Genomic DNA, 16,914 nt, shown 5'->3' on the forward strand with positions numbered 1-16,914 from the left:
TACCTTGATCAACTCAGAGGCTGCTTGTAATAATATTTCCTTAACCTCCTCCTGAATGGTGACCTCTGTGTATACCCTCCAATACCCATCCTGGAATTGCACTGGCATGGAGTAAACAATGTCACCTGGAAGATCAAAATAACCTAAGGGAAGAAAAAAAATTAGCAATCAATCATCTGCATTGTCAGAATACTTTGCTGGGAAAAATTGTTGATAAACAAAAAGCATTATTTTCATTAGTTTCTTGCAATTTCTGGTGTATGAAACCACAACATTTGCTCCCACATTTTTACGCATATATTTGGGACCAGTGGTCGAAGTGGAAATTTAAAAGTGGTGATGTGGAAAATCTAATGGGACTTTAAATGATTACAATTTGATAGGTTTACAATGAAGTCAGTAGGAGAAGTTATACAATCAACACTACGACCACTGTTTGGGATGCAAAATGTGGCTATCTGTAAATGAGGCCCAGAGTGTGAATGCACACATTTATACATCATCAAAAGGAAAAATCAAAAGCAGAAGAATAAGCATGTATACTGTACTGTACTGTGTTCTGTTATGTACAACTCAGACTACAATAAAATGCAATACAATAAAATACAACAAAAGGGGGGACTTAACAGAAACATTAGTGTTACATCTGTATGTATAATTTGCAATAAAGATTCTCTGATGCGATCACTGAGGTTCCAAAGCACATAAGTTTTATTCATAAAGTATTACAAGACAAAATTTGGCATGCATACATTTGTGCTGTTAGCACTAACACAAGCTTCTATCAGAACGCTCTGGTTTCCAAAGAGAGAGGTGAACCATTTAAACACTGTACAGTTCTAAAAAGCAGAGACAACACAAAGATACACAGTTACAGTATTAAGGTTCGCATTAATAGGTCATATTGGATTTGCTATCTGCTATTTGGTATATGAAAAGTGCTATTATTTATAACTAGTGTTTGCAATGTAATAACGTCACATAAATAATACCGGAAACGTTCTCATGCAATTGCGAACAGAATGATACCAAACTGTAATTTAAATGTTGGAAATAATAATTAGCCTCTTCAGCACTTTATATTTTATATTAAGAGATAGAAATTATGTTAAAGATATTTAAATGTTATGATAATAATTACGTTGCACATTACTCACTTCGCAACTGATTGTAATGTACAGAAATTTTTGATTACCACTTTCGTCCAATTACTAAACTTCAACATTAGTGATACTTTTGGATAAGAGAGTAAAATATTTTACAGAATAAAAGGGTTTCAAGAAAAATTATTTGCCTTCTGATCTTCTTGTTGGTGCTTACTGATGGAAGATAATTTGACTACACTAAAGGAAAAGCAGGTGAAAAGAAACAACAGTAAAAATAAAGTTGAAACAACTGTGTTTGTGACACAGCAGGTTTTTTTATGCAATTGTACCTACTCTACTAGATCAAAACATTTGCACCCTTTCAGTTATTCAGGTTAATGCCAGTCATTTTGTCATGTTTTCTAGTTTGTGTCTTACACGGATGTTTTAGATTATATATAGAGTATGTATGTGTATGACCATGACAAATCCATGAGTCCTCATTGTTGCCATTCTCTGCACTGTGTCTATAGTAGAAAGAGGGACAGACGACCCTGTATGTGTACCCAGTCTGTTACATCAGGAACAGTCCCATATTGAGTTTCCAACAGCATTTGGGAATTTTTTCTAGCATTACCAAATTTTGTAAAGTACATAATTGTATTTACTCATACTTTATACATGTTGTAGTTTCTTGTTTCCCTTCTGTAGTATAATGGTGGTTTGACCCTTTGTATATTATGATAGAGCTGAGGACAACAACATGACTTGGAGACCACTTTCATCTGCAGCACTTCTCCCTCTCTATAACTGACTGTAGGTTGTTTGTTATTGCAAGCCCCAATATTGGGGTATCCCAGCACCAAGCATGAGGAAGAGGTCATGGATTGAGATGGTGAGTGGCTGCAAAACGGCGCAGTCGGTAGCAGGACTTTGACTCCACAGCAAGGGACCATAGTGTTCCTGCCTCACTGTCTATGAAAACCCTGGCATAGTGGGCGCAATAGATCATGAGGATAAGTAATATATGGAGTAGGAACTAGGCGTCAGGCCACAACTGTGATATATTAAGCAAACTATACTCTGCATGTATCTCCCAAAGAGGAAACAATCCCAGTGGTGTCTCTCCAGAACTTTAGCTGCCTGTTTGCTATAAATAGTGGCACTATGTATAGCCAGACTACACCCCAAAGACTCAGCCTTATTCACAAAGAAGATGGAATTTCCTTCAGAAGACTTAAACTGTCTTTGATATATTATTGCAACACTTTTAGTTCAGGCTAGGATAAGTGATAAATGTTTCCAAAGGCTATTTGAGTTCCTTGCAGAAGATCTATGAGGCAATCATAGGGACAATGAGGAGGCAAAATTTCATGTTGCTTACTGTCAAACACAATGACAGCAATTCCAGCAAAGACAGCTGATACGCTGGATAAAATAGGTTGATTTTCCCATTTAAAAAATACCCATGGCATTCCGAGGACCACAGGGAATTGAGGAGACTAGACCAAACCTATGCTGACACATTCCTGATGACCAGCCATAGGCTCAATAAGGAGAGGATGCATTTCTGAGGTGACAGGAACAGAGGCAATGGGAGATCCAATGGTTTTCAAAGGAATATAAATCATATATTGTGAGGCAAAACTCTTATCCACAAAGATACCCACAGTGCCTGAATCTGACCCATTACCCACTGACATTAAAAATATTTGTTAAGGTTAGCAAAAGAAAGTAACTGTCTTGTAAAGAGCAGTGGCTGCTTCTTTTGGGTGCTGCCTGCTCTATTTACTTGCGTTCACTGCAAGTTTAACATTTGCTGTAAATGGTGTTTTCCTAACTCCATAACCAGCCTCAATGAGAGCTGGGGCGTTCAGAAATCAATCCAGGGGTAGCCACTCAAACTGAGAGGAAACATAACAGTGCATAATGTTAGTTGGCAGTTTAACTGAACCCAGATGCTGCCCTTTCATGGTGTCTTTTTCAGGGTGTTACTTATTGACATCCTTACTCTTCTCTAGAGCTTGCATTCTGAGAGGAAATGGTATGGAATGACACAGTACATGCAAATATTAAAGTACTGACTGTGAGCCCTTTTTCTGACTGCCAGTGAACCCCCAATTTGCACAGGTTATGGGTCCTCCAGTCACCATTAGTGCCAAGTATAGGATTTCCAGATGACTGAGTGCAGATGGCATTAACCACGACGATGATCTTTACATATTGCTCTGCAACATTCAGTCAATTGAGTATCAACGGTTAAACACCAGGAGCCTGATTCATTAAGGATCTTAACTTAAGAAACTTCTTATTTAAGTCTCCTGTACAAAACCATGTTACAATGCAATGGGTGCAAATTAGTATTCTGTATTGCACAGAAATTAAATACTGACTGTTTTTTCATGTAGCACACAAATATCAACTTTAAATTTCAGTGTACAAATAAGCTATCAAGTATTTGTGTGCTACATGAAAAAACAGTCAGTATTTAACTTATGTGCAAAACAGAATACTAATTTGCACCCCTTGCATTGTAATATGGTTTTGTCCATGAGACTTAAATAAGAAGTTTCTTAAAGTAAGATCTTTAATGAATCAGGCCCCAGGTAACTACTTTTTTTAAATCCTGTGGAGGATCTATAGAAGCTAACTTGAATCGTCATTCAACCGTTTGTCAATACCATGTCAGACCACCATGTCGGTATCACCCACCCGTAAATCTGTGGTAGAGTCAGGACATATGATTGCCACTGGACAGGTTATAGAGGGAAGCTTCTGCTAAGGCAGCTGGTGGGGATCATCAAAAGCCCATGCAAAAGTTTGAAGGAACTGAGGAAAGCAGTTCAAAATCTTGACTTGGCGGCTGGCACAAAGGGAGTCAGGAGAGGGTAACAAGCGCAGGAGGAGCAAAGTAATGAGAGCGAGCATGTAGAGAGGAGCGAGGACAGGAGAGCGAGCATGGAGAGAGGGTTAACTGGAAGGCTGGTAGGCTTTGAGGAAGAGGTGAGTTTTGAGTACCCGTTTGAAGGAGCACAAGTTAGGGGACAAACGGATGGAGCGTGGAAGATCATTCCAGTGCAGGGAGGCAGCTTGGGAGAAGTCTTGAATTCTGGAGTGGGAAGAGGTGATCAGACCGGGTAGGAGTGTGAATGGAGAGGAGATTGGAAAACTAAGGGGCAGCAGAGTGGGAGAGAGCCTTGTGTGTGAGAGTAAGAAGTTTAAAAAGGATTCTGTAGCGAAGGGGAGCCAGTGTAAGGCAAGGCAGAGAGGGGAGGCAGAAGACGAGCAGCGAGAAGAGAAGATAAACCTTGCAGCCGCATTGAATATAGAACGAAGGGGGAGGCCGGTGAGGAGAAAGTTACAGTAGTCAAGCCGGGACATGATGAGCGCATGGATAATGGTTTTGGTTTTCGGATGTGGGCGATTTGCCTAATTGAAAGCGACAGGATTGGGCAAAGGACTGAATGTGGGGGGCAAAAGAGAGGGAGGAGTCAAGGGTGACTCACAGGCAGCAGAGTTGGGAGACAGAAGAGATGGTGGAGTTGTTAACAGTGATGGAGAGATCCAGGTGGGATGAGGACTTAGATGGAGGGAAAACAATGAGTTTGGTTTTAGCAGTGTTAATTTTGAGAAAGTGTGAGGACATCCAAGAGGAGATGGAGGAGAGGCAGTCAGATACACGAGAGAGGGGGTGGGGGATCAGGAGAAGGTGTAAAGTTGAATATCATCGACACATAGGTGATACTGAAGACCGAATGAAGTGATGAGAGCACCTAGGAAGGTAGTATAAAGTGAAAAGAGTAGAGGGCTGAGAACAGAGCCTGAGGGACTCCTACAGGTAGGAAGGAGGGGGGGGGGTGAACCAGACATGGATACAGAGAAAGAGCAGTTGGCGAGGTATGAGGTGAACCATGTGAGGACAGAGCCAGAGAGGCAGAGAAAGTGAAAGGTCTGCAAGAGGAGGGGGTGGTCCACAGTATCAAAGGCCACGGATAGGTCCAGGAGGATGAGCAGGGAGAAATGACCCCTGGATTTAGCAGACAGAAGATCATTAGTTATATTGGCCAGGGTGGTTCTGTGTGTATACCACATAAACGTAACTGACTGGATTAATTGCTTTTCACTTCTAGTAGCCCTATTTTTTTTTAAAGCTAGAAATGCTTACGAGTCCTTGGATTTTCGGCCAGGGTGGTAGTCTTGCAAAGCCAAACAGTCAGAGCCAGGTTGAAGTTAGACAAGCGAGGTTTGGTATACAGAAGATCAGAAAATAGGACTGTAGACAACAGACACTAGGACACAATAATTTGGCAAGGGTATCAATCATGGTGGTCAACTTAAACAGTAAGGGAATTGATCATGTGCTGAGATTTGGACGCATGCGCATTACTGTCTGCATTCTCCCTTGGACGCATGTGCATTTATAGATCTCAACATTTTTTTGAGTTCCAACATAAACACATCACCAATTGCAACATCTGGGCACAATCTTAAGTGATTGTAACTGTGCATCCAAACATAATATTTGCACCTTAAAACCAAGAACAAAACTTATCTTCTTGAGGTAGGATGGCATTATAAAGTAATAGTCTTAAATCAGGGGTGTCCAATCTTTTAACTTCCCTGGGCCACATTGGCAGACGACGAGTTGGTTTGGGCCGCACATAAGATACACTAACAATAACGATAGCTGATCATCCAAAAAAACATAGAAAATATAGTCAACATATATATATATATATATATATATATATATATGAGAAAAAAATGATATATATATATATATATATATATATATATATATATATATATCAATCACTTTTTTTCAAATCCCCCTATACTTACCTTTCAATCGCCCTGTTCAAAAAATCCTCTCTAGTTATTATACTATAATCACTTTTTGTATTGTTTCGATGCAATATCATTTAAGCCAGGCATTGTATATCAGTACCTGACATATACACCACTGTGACCCCAAATTGTGACCTGTTTTGATAATTACACCACTATGTTAGTTAAGGGATAACAACTTATAATGGGCCAAAGAGAATAATACATAATGCCCCATTGGTAATACAAGTAGAAGTATGTAGCAGGGAGATAAGGTCCATGATGCTCCAGGACCAGGTGACTTTTATTCACTTGTCAGCGTCCCTTGAAATAATAGAAAAAATCCCGCTTAACTTACCTTTTAATCGGCTTGTTCTCCTGTCCTCTTCTCTTCTTTTCTCCAATTCTGTGCTGCTGATTGTTCTTCTCGCGCGGGTGTCTCCTCTGTGCTGCGCTCCGCAATGGATGTTGGGCGTGATAACATCACGCCCGACATTCACTGCGAGCATGGTAGACAAGGATCAAATAGCAGGATTTTTTTCTTCCATTAAGAGCGCTGCCTCCTTGCCACAACCAAAACTCCTTCTGGGCCACATTTACAGGCGTGCTGGGCCGCATGCGGCCCGCGGGTTGGACAACCCTGTCTTAAATAGTCTCCAATAGTCTCCAACTACCTGGAAACAGGAACTAGCGCAGTATCTGTAACCACTGACTGCCAAGAGCCAGGTACTAGCACAGTAATTGTAACCATCAACTGGCTGGAATCAGGAACTAGCACAGTGCCTGTAACTACCAACTGCCTGAAGCCACAAACATGTATCATCAGCAATAGCTATAAATGTTATCCCATTACCTTTTGCATCAAGTGTTCCCCACATCTTTTAGATTGTAAGCTTGTTTGGACAGAGCCATTTTTACCTTCTGTTTCATGTCATTGTATGTGTTATGATAGCATCAACGGACAGTGCTTCAAAATAAAAAGCATATTATTACACTCTGAACAAGGCTGCTGCTAGATGGATCACTTAGTTGTGCCTACCGTCCCATTCAAAGTTTGCCATTACTACACTGTGAATTACCACTTTCTTATTTCCCCTTATCGTTACCTTCATTGAGGACACCAAGTGAAACAATCTCTCCAGTGTTTGATTCTTGTTGCCACCATGACAAGACATTGGCAATACAGTTAGCAGCTGACAGGCCAGAGCGATGTTGCTTTCGTTTCTTCCAGTCTGTTACAAGGTCATTCTTCATCCAGTTTCTGCCAGTAAGTTAGACAAATGTTACACAACTTAAGATACAGTAACTATAACAAGCTACAAAGGTTTTAATTTAATGTAAGGAGAATTGTTATGCAGGAGTTGAAGATCTCTTGGTATGGTGCAGTATACAGTATGCTGAAAGAAAATATTATTTTATAATGGTTGGCCCAAATTAAGTATTATTTTACATCAAATGTAAGCAGAAAAAATGATAAATGGGTTCCACGGGTTACAGCACTCTGCTTTTACTTCATTTCCTCCCAAAGTGGACAACCCCTTTAAAGTGGGTCTATCGCCTACATTCAACATCTCATTAGAGAGATATCTGAGCAAACATTATATAAATGCACTTATTATATTTACTGTGTGTTATATCTTCTAGTTATTACATGTGAACATCTCATTTACTGGCAAGAAACTTGCTCACTGTGCTCCTAAGAAACTGTATCTGTTCACTTTAAGCCCATTAGCTCTGAATGATCACATGAAAATAGTTTTAGTTCAGCCTAGAGGCCAGTCCACACCAAGAGACAAATAATGCACCAGGCATTATAACAGGAATTACAAGAGAGTTCAGTGTTAATTGTCTCAAAAATGGTAGGCGTGTTGCTGCAATTAACGTTGCAAATCATCAACTCAGTTCCACTTTAAGAAGTTAAGACTCCCAACAGCAGTGCTGTACAACCTGGAGTTTTGGGCTCTAAGTAGACTCTAAATAGGGTCCTAGAATCTTTTTGAGGTTTCTTCATTGTCAAATATTCAGTATATTATACTGATAATTAATTCTTCCTGGGTTCCAAGACATTGGCATGCTGACACTTAGGGTCCCAGTTAAAAAAAGGATGACTGCCACTGCCATACACAATACTATTCAGAATGCAATTTTCAACAATACATAATAAGCTATGATCCAAAACAATATTTAATTAAATTAGTTGGAATGAAAAAATAATAATATGCATTATAAAATGACAGTAAATAAATGTACCTGTCATATGTCACAGTAAGCAATGGGCGCGAGAAAGAAGAGGGGCCCCAAATGGAACTCTCAAATTTGTATACTTTGGATTGGTGAAGATCCAGATGGTTAATGCCACTAATATTACCCCAAACTATCACATCCTTTACCACTGTCAAAAACAGAAACAAAATGTCAGAATTTTTTTTTCAATTGATGAACTGCCTTCTTAGTTTGGTAGAGACTAGCAATGTGGTGGTGATAGAGGGAATGAGCATGCTACAATAATTTAAGGAATTTTCAGGGAATAATAGTGTAAAAGGCCTTTGTAAAATTTACAAAACAGGTGACAAGGCACAGGTTTTTTTTGTATTTGCATTAGCATTACATGTTACACTGCCAATGTGCTAAGAGGGGTCATGTATGCACTGCACATGGCACAAATTGAAATTGAGCCATTGATTTGAAGCATGACTTTGGTGCACTGTTACACGGATGACAAATAGTCTGCGCTGGACCAATCTGTACACAGTGGCTAACCCATGCTATAACTGCTATCACCTTGATCCTTTCACATAGAGAACCATTGTGGTATTTGTTATACCTGCAGACATGTATGTCCCAACACATTTATAAATCAAGTAAGACAATATTTAAACATGTTAGGTTACAAAAATTTCACACTAGGCCAGGCTTGATTTTTGTTCCATTAGGCAATCCCCTATAACCCCACCGTATCCTTATGGCCTGATATTAATAGCTGACAAGTTCTTGTGCTTAATGGAAATGATCAACTTCAAACCTGGAATAGAGCTACTAAATGCAGCATTCCAATAGCAAAAAAATATTTACAGAAGTATTACTGTACACAAAAACCAAATAATCCACTGTCCATTAGTCTTATAAACCTTAAGAAATACACTAAGAGTGTTCATTCTTAGTTTATTTTTTAGTTTACAAATATGCAATACTGTATATGTTTTCATACACACCTGATGAATTTATACTAAGCTTCTTTGCTATCTGAGCTTTAGCCTCGAACTCCAGTTGTGTTGGTAAAGCCACTATATTACGCTGATTGATGGATGGTGCATTTTTTATTATTATTAGAGCCTGAAGATTTGTATAGGTACTTCCTGATACAATCACTTTCACCTCCTTTTTTGCATTCTGATCAATGAGGGTGCCATACCAAACACATTGTTCTGTGATCATCTTAATATAATCGTCTGAGGACTGATACTCTTTGGCAAGGTCATCATCAAGCACAATTACAAAGTCTGCTTGGAGAAATGCATCGTCAGTCATTGTATGCAATGTTACTTTTCGTAGGCATGAAAAAGCTAAGTCTTCGGCCTCCATTTTCAGTCCTTGCAGAACATCCTCAGAGGTGCTGTCATCCAACAAATGTAACCAAATATCTTTTTTCAGGCCAAACACTTCACCGCTGGCCAAAATAGGAATTAAACTGTAGCAAGCTGGCATTGATGCACTAAAAATACATAAGTCAACATTTCTTTTTATACATAAATATTTACCTATTAGAATAAAATAAAAATGCATTAAAGACAAGATTTAAAGGTAAACCTAAAGATGCCCTCTATGTGTATGTGCAAAGTTGAGTTGTATTTTAAGTTGCAGCCATCTTAACATAAATGCAACCTTAAATTTAGCATATAGATTTATCTGAAACAAATGTGTAGCATTTAACATTATCATCTTTAAAACTTACAACTGATTTTTGTAACTGCAAAATGTATGTCTCGCAGCTTACATATTACAGGATCTGTATAACACAATAGGATGCATCTCAAAGATCCGTGCTTAATTTGTACCCATATGTCCTTCATGTAATGCAATTGTACGCTAATGCCTCCAAACAGCTTCTTTGGGTACAAGGGGCCACAAGTGCAAGACAAGGTACGTGCAACTCTTAATACTGATGCAAGTAATGTGCAAGAGCTGTATGTCAATTTTGCATCACGACACATCTTTATGTTGTACAAACGCACTCAAAGATAGTAACGCTTTTATATAGTCTGTGCCCCATTTTCAAGAGATATGCACATGCACACAGTGTCACTTTAAAGTGGAACGCCTCCTTGCATAATTTCAATATTTTTACATTGGAAGGCTTCCTTGTCCTGCAACACAAAATCTAATTTTTGTATGTGGGTGCAATAAGTGGTGCATTCCTTTGCCTGGTCTGTAGGAACGGCCTCATCTGCCAAGCTCATTCCACCAGAAGAAGCTGAGTTTTGCATCATGCCAACTCATACTTGTCTACTTATAATACCTTCCCCTAGAAGGTCCCAGGGAGGACGGGGGGCGTGACAATTTGTGGCAAACCACTTTATCACGACCTCACCTTGCCCACTTTGCAAGAAGATTGGGCTGGATCCAAGAGGGAGTCCTACTCTTCTGGGTGTCCAGATGAAAGGCCCAAAATTCAGGGCTCTCCCAGACATTCCGGCATAGTAAACAGATATGCTCCAATTGTTATCATCTGAACACAGTAAGACATGCGCTTACCCATACAAATGGGCACAAGCAATCGCATAATAGGTGCATGACATCACAAAACACAATTTTTGCTGTGGGTCTACATTTTTGCAGTTTTGCACAAATAAAATGACATTTAAGCATGTTAAGAAACAGAAACAACATAAGTGGAAGAATAATCACAAATATAACAAGAAACAGATAATATGCCAGGAAATGTATAGGCACAACAGCAGACTAGCAAGTCAAATAGGGTAAGACAGATACAAATGGAGAATGAGCCCAGGAATAAAGGGCAGGCAGGATCCAAGAAACACACTGTAATTAAGATAGAGGGACTGATGCAAAGTGGGATCCACACAAGTTGTGTACCAGTGTATCTTGCGTAAGATTACTCTGCACACGCCCAGGAAATGGCCTAGGTATATGTGCCTATGCAAACTTGTGTGCAATTCTGGAACTTACGTCTGACTGCTCCTGAAGAGGCGGTACGGGAGAGAGAAGGGACATTCTAACATTGTCCAAGTACAGTTTAGGCATAGTTATGCAATGGCGACTCATGCAGACATGTCAAAAACATTCATTTAGGCCTGTTAGAGTCGTATCTTTTGCACCTGCTAGAAGGCAGATGCAAATACTCACTGATGACTTATGGTAAACCTAGCACATATGCTGCTCATTCAGAGGTGGAGGTATCTTGAGTTGTGTACAGCTCTACATATGGCAGAAATAAAATTGTTTGCTGTGCTCTTTTTTTAAGAGTAATTTACTCCCACTCTGCGGACAACAATGCGCCAGGCCAAGAATATTTAACAGTATTTTGTTTGTAGAGGGGATTCTATTTCTTTCGGTTTCACAGCAAACACTACCAAGATCTTTCACTCTACAACCAATGCTATGCCCTGCCCCCATATCCACAGGCAGCATCAGGGTGGCCTTACTCTTCACCTCCGCCGAGGTAAGGAGACTATGGCACCTGTAATGGTAGCTGCGCATAATCCTCTGTGAGTACATTGCTCATCTCTGACAGCCTGCAGCCACCAAGCTCAAAAGGAGGGATCATCATAAACAACTTACCTGACAGTTTCCTGCCCATCCAGGTGGGTGCAGCTCTTTTCGCATTTCCTGTGTTTGTCCAAGGAGCTATCTTCCTGTGTAGTTGGTGTTCAAACCTAGTGCCTATACATGCTATAGATTTCCATATTGTAATATTGTTCAGTGCTATTATTTATCAGCCCACCTTACTCAAGCTATTCTCACAGTAGGTTGTGAGTTGACGTGGAAGCACATCTGTCTTTCCCCTATGCCCTTTACTGGCTAGATCCCAAAGATCAACCCCCTTTACACCAGTTTCCCCCCATGGACTGATTTTCCTTTTCAGTGTAGAAATATTGTATCCGTGCCTTCAAGCTAGTAGAAAACCTGAAAACATGATCCCTCTGTGACACAGCCCTTATATTCAACCTGGTCTCAACCCCAAGACCTTCGCTTTCTGGACATAAAACAACTTTAAGTTTCTGCCATATATAGTCCTATCAGGCTTCTTCCCGGAGTTTCCTGAGCTTTGTGATCACCTCCACCTTTCATCCTTCTCTTTCTATCAGTACCTCCAAATCGGTCATCTCTACAACAGCCAGACCCGTGCAGACCCTACTGCCCCTCTTCACTAGAGACGGTCTGTCTTCACAAATCCTCCTCCAGAGGCCTGATCTCCACCTTTTATTCACTGTTGATGCAATATAATTAACCATCCAAAGAACCTCATATGTTACGATGGGATGTGGACATGGGTGAGTCGCTTGATATAAAAGAGTGATCATTTATCCGAGAAGCTGTTGCCAAATCCTCCATATGTATTCAGATGAAAGAACATTCATATAAGATTTTCTTTCAATGGTATTTGGTCCCCTCCAGACTGAAAACAATCTAAACTAAATATTTTTATCCAAAGAAATTATGATAATAATGGGTGCTGACCACAATTCTTAATAATATAAATAAACCACAAAATAACACTCTAATTAATTCATACCAATCTTATACAAAGCCACATATCAATGAAAACTTGGGGTAGGTAATTGCTGCTTCTCACATGACTTGTTGTGCTTCAATTCCAACCACACTTAGTAAGAACCAGAGAAATAAATAAAAAGTGCAGACACCTTCCACCAAGTGTATGTACCTCCATAGACACACTACCATCATAAAATCACTTAATTTATACAGTAGGAAATGCAATTTTCAATGACCTAAACATCTGTTTGTATTTCAATGACTCATTAACTAAAGCAAAACGTATCAATGATGTCCAATTGATCAACTCCAAAATTTATAAAACGGAGAAAAAGAAGAAATTAGATGTAAATGATGCCCATTCAAAACCACAAGGTCTGACAGCCTAATTCAAGAACTAATCCACTGTTCGCAAAGGCAAAAAAAAAATCAATCTGCTTTGCTGGAAGCAAATTAGGGGTGAGACTCGGACAGTCTGCGACGATGGTTTTTACACCGGCGGCTGCAGGTCGCCTTCTAGTTTTTCATCCAGCATTACACTCGTATTCACAGCTGCCCAACGGTTTTTCTTACCCTCGCTCCAGGCTCGTACTGAGTGGTTGCTCATTAAACAGACCTGGGTCTTTCAAATGTTGAGATATTGCTTTTGTTGATTTAGATGATGCAACTCATATCCGGTCCTTATAATCACAATCAATAATCTAACTTACACATTTTACCGCATAGTATTGTTGTTGTTTCATCCAATTATTTATTTTCATCTCTGATGAAACCACAACGATACTATGTGGTGAAACGTGTCCTCCCATGCAAGCTTCTGCTCCTGTCCGAATATCGCCATTTTGCCATACAAACTCCGGCACTTTGGCACAAACTGAGGCACACAGAGCCACCAAAGACCAATTTTGCATTTCATAAATGATCTCCCCTATACTAAGACATGGGTTTTTTTTTTGTTTACTCCCCTACTGAACAAAATAATATTGCAATAGAATCTTTTAAAACCTGCTTGTTTCCTTACCCAGTAATCCAGATGTGCAAAGGATTAAATTGTTGTTTAATGTCCGCCTCCTCATTTTGTAAATCAATGTGGGCTCCCATGTTCTCTGCAGCAATGTCCTTCATTAGATCACTCAACATCCCCGATGTTACATTGTAATATTCCTGAAAAAGAGGGTAATACAACTAATCATAAAAAAAAGTACTTAGAATAATTATATGAAATAAAACATGTCGGTAAGAAATCATATCTTAAAACCTGTTATCCAAAAAGTAAAAAAAGTGATTTCTGCTGTTTTGTGATAATGTCTTAAGCAAACACAAGGTGCCCAATTGCTTTCTTCTACGGTCACTGTGGGGAGCACTGCTAAACAATGTAATGGAGTGAGTGAACAATGAGCAGTGTGGGAGAAGACAGGGCAATTTTTAAATGTGAAGCACAGATGGAGTCTATTGTAAATTGAGTATAAATAAAGGTGATGTAGTATATTTACAGGGCTTGATTCAACAAGGAATGCAAAGGTAACGCAATTTACGCTTTGCTTAAAATAAAAAAAAGACAGAAATTTCACGCATGTACACCCATATTCAAGTAAAAGCGAACCTGAAGAAATGTTTTAATTTGAATACTGGTATAAGCACGCTCTGCCTATATGACACTTGCCATATGCAGACAGACACAACACATTGCAGGATATGCACATCATTATGTGCACCATCAAGTCCCATCAGTCTGCATACAAAAAAAGACATGTTATGCATGCATATGTGTCCATCATCACTATCACTTAGAACTGCCCTATAGCTGGTGCTGGTGAGAAAGCTTAAAATCAAGTCTCTGAGATGCCCAGAGCTTGAATCGAATGATGCGTGTGCGCACGACCTTGGCAGCCTTTAATGTACATTGCCTATGTGCATAAGCCCCTTTCCTCCCTGTTTCCCCCCCTTTAAAGCGTAGACTGGCGGAAGTGTCATTTGCATTCACAGATGAATTACATGCACTTGTGTTCACTGGCTTAAAGTTCTTTTTTGAGCATGCGCAGAGCAATTTCACGCACAATATGGCATGCAACGGGACTTACTTTCCTTAATGAATCAATCCAACAATGTTTAAATGATAAAACAAAAATTAAAAAGATAGGCATTCAGGAGTGGTAAACCTCTTGCAGGGATTGGGTAAGCAGAATGTGAATTGAGCTCACAGTGATAAAATGTATCAATAGTACCCATATCACAGGTGAATAAGAGGTTAAAAAAGTAGAATAACAGTCACAAGAGTGGAAATACCATAATAGCACATCTGGCCTCTTATGACAAGTCTTTGTCTTCTATCATCAGTGCGATGAAAATGGATCCAAACGATTGTAACTATGCAGTTTTAAGTGGAAAAGTGCTTTTAGCAAAATGCAAAAAGCATGTGTTGACATGTTATAGATATTTTTATTAAAACAAAAATAAAATCATAAAACCAATGAGAAAACTACATAAAAAAATATATTAAAATGATAAATTTTGCAGGTACATTAAACCAGTTTCCCAAGGGTGAATGAGAATAAGTAATGTGCTGGGAACGGTGAAGAGCCATGTAAAGAGAAAGCAATAAGGGGCAGAGAAATGTCTGTAAAATATCAGCGAGATAGACAAAGAGGGTGTTCAGTGGAAATTATACAAATTAATGGTGAATGATAGAGTGCTGTTTGTGAGTGCAAAAAATAAAAAAGTGGAAAACGGGGAAAATATTTGGGTGGATGGTGGCAAGAAAATGAAATGCATAGTAAAAAGTGGAGAAAGACAATAAATAAACAAATAAGCAAACAAAAAGGGGAAGCTGACACAGAAGGGAATGACACAGATACAAAGGTGTAGATTAGCAATGCACTAACCATATTATTATGCACTACAAGGGTACTTGAGTAACAATACATAAACATATTGAAAAGTGATATGTTATTTATAATGACTATAACAGTCCTTTAAATGAATGTATAGTCACCATAGCTTGCATGTCATATTTTTGTTTGTTTAGATACCTTTGCATATATATGTACGGTATATGGCTGTCCCTGCATTATCCACTATATCTCCCATGTGGATCTTATGCTATTAGATCACTGAAGGCTGGGAGAGACAATTTTAGGGAAACAAACAGCATGGGCCACCCCTCAAAAAGCCACTGCAAGCACTAGGCTATGACAGGCTGGGGTAGTGACACTGTAAAAAGAAAACCAGCAGCGTGGGGTCACCCAGTCATAATGTTAACCAGTCCTAGAGTATTAGCCTGTTTAGCCACCCTCCTTCCTTAGAAAATAGCCCAGCCCAGGCTGAAGCACTAGAGCACTTTCCAACACCAGTGCCCAGTGGATTTCAGTTGTTTTTTTTTTCTGGTGCACTACTGGTTACAGAGAGCCCAGGCAGCCCAAAACTTGGGCATGCTGGTGCTTGATAACGTGTCAATGAACTATATTGTAGCACTATAGTTCATTGACACATTTTATATCCCATGTGGTGTGTAACCATTACTAACAAATACAGAGAGGCTTTCCCCTCATTCCCTGACATTATGATAGGGGGACCCTATGCTTCTGGTTTTCCTGTTATAGCTCCACCAGCCTAGCCTGTAATAGCCTAGTGCTGAATGCATTAACATGTTTATTTTGAATTGCTCTTATCTTAACTTATCTTATCTTAATTTAAAGTATATTCAAATCAAATAAATAGGCAAATGCTTTATTTTCCGGCACGCGGTTAACGTCTGTGGTTTGAGCCCAAATGCGGCCAACTATAAAAGTGAGCCCCCATATGATCTCAGACTAAGTGGAAGTTACCAACATGGATAATACTATAAATTGAGTTACAGTGTCATGTTTTTGCTTCCACTCAAGATAGATTTCATAAGAGGAACTTCACGCCACGAAAAAGAAAGAATAGGTTCCCCAATTATTGGCAACTGTAAATGACCCTTGGAGCTGTTAGTAAAATCCTGTTTGAGGTTACTATGGTAGTAATTTCAAGACCCATTATTATAGGAAGAAAATAATTCTTTACTTACAGATAATACTAAGGAAATAAATCATATAAGCAGGCAGTGGAAAAAAACACTCTTTACAAAATCACATATATGCCGGGGTCCCGACATTGCCGCTTTAAATGAACAGTTATCTAGGTGGCACTGTTCAATGACGTGGAACTCAACTGCCGGAGAGGTCTGTGTTTGGAATTACTTGCGAGCAGCATCATCCAGCCATCGTAAATGTGCAGCGTGGCTTTG

General features: G+C 39.4%; 1 protein-coding gene across 1 annotated transcript in view; it reads right to left on the reverse strand.

Moving 5' to 3' along the window:
• MDH1B (malate dehydrogenase 1B) overlaps positions 1–16,914 on the reverse strand; it is a 31,068-nt gene that overhangs the window by 1,860 nt on the left and 12,294 nt on the right. The window contains exons 4-8 of the mRNA XM_075180217.1: positions 13,669–13,811; positions 9,125–9,624; positions 8,163–8,304; positions 7,019–7,173; positions 4–143 (exon numbers count right to left, since the gene is read on the reverse strand). Coding sequence (XP_075036318.1) covers positions 4–143; positions 7,019–7,173; positions 8,163–8,304; positions 9,125–9,624; positions 13,669–13,811 — 1,080 coding nt within the window. The remainder of the gene's footprint in view (positions 1–3; positions 144–7,018; positions 7,174–8,162; positions 8,305–9,124; positions 9,625–13,668; positions 13,812–16,914) is intronic.

The sequence above is a fragment of the Mixophyes fleayi genome, chromosome 7 (genome assembly GCF_038048845.1).
Source record: "Mixophyes fleayi isolate aMixFle1 chromosome 7, aMixFle1.hap1, whole genome shotgun sequence".
Taxonomy (NCBI): Eukaryota; Metazoa; Chordata; class Amphibia; order Anura; family Limnodynastidae; genus Mixophyes; species Mixophyes fleayi.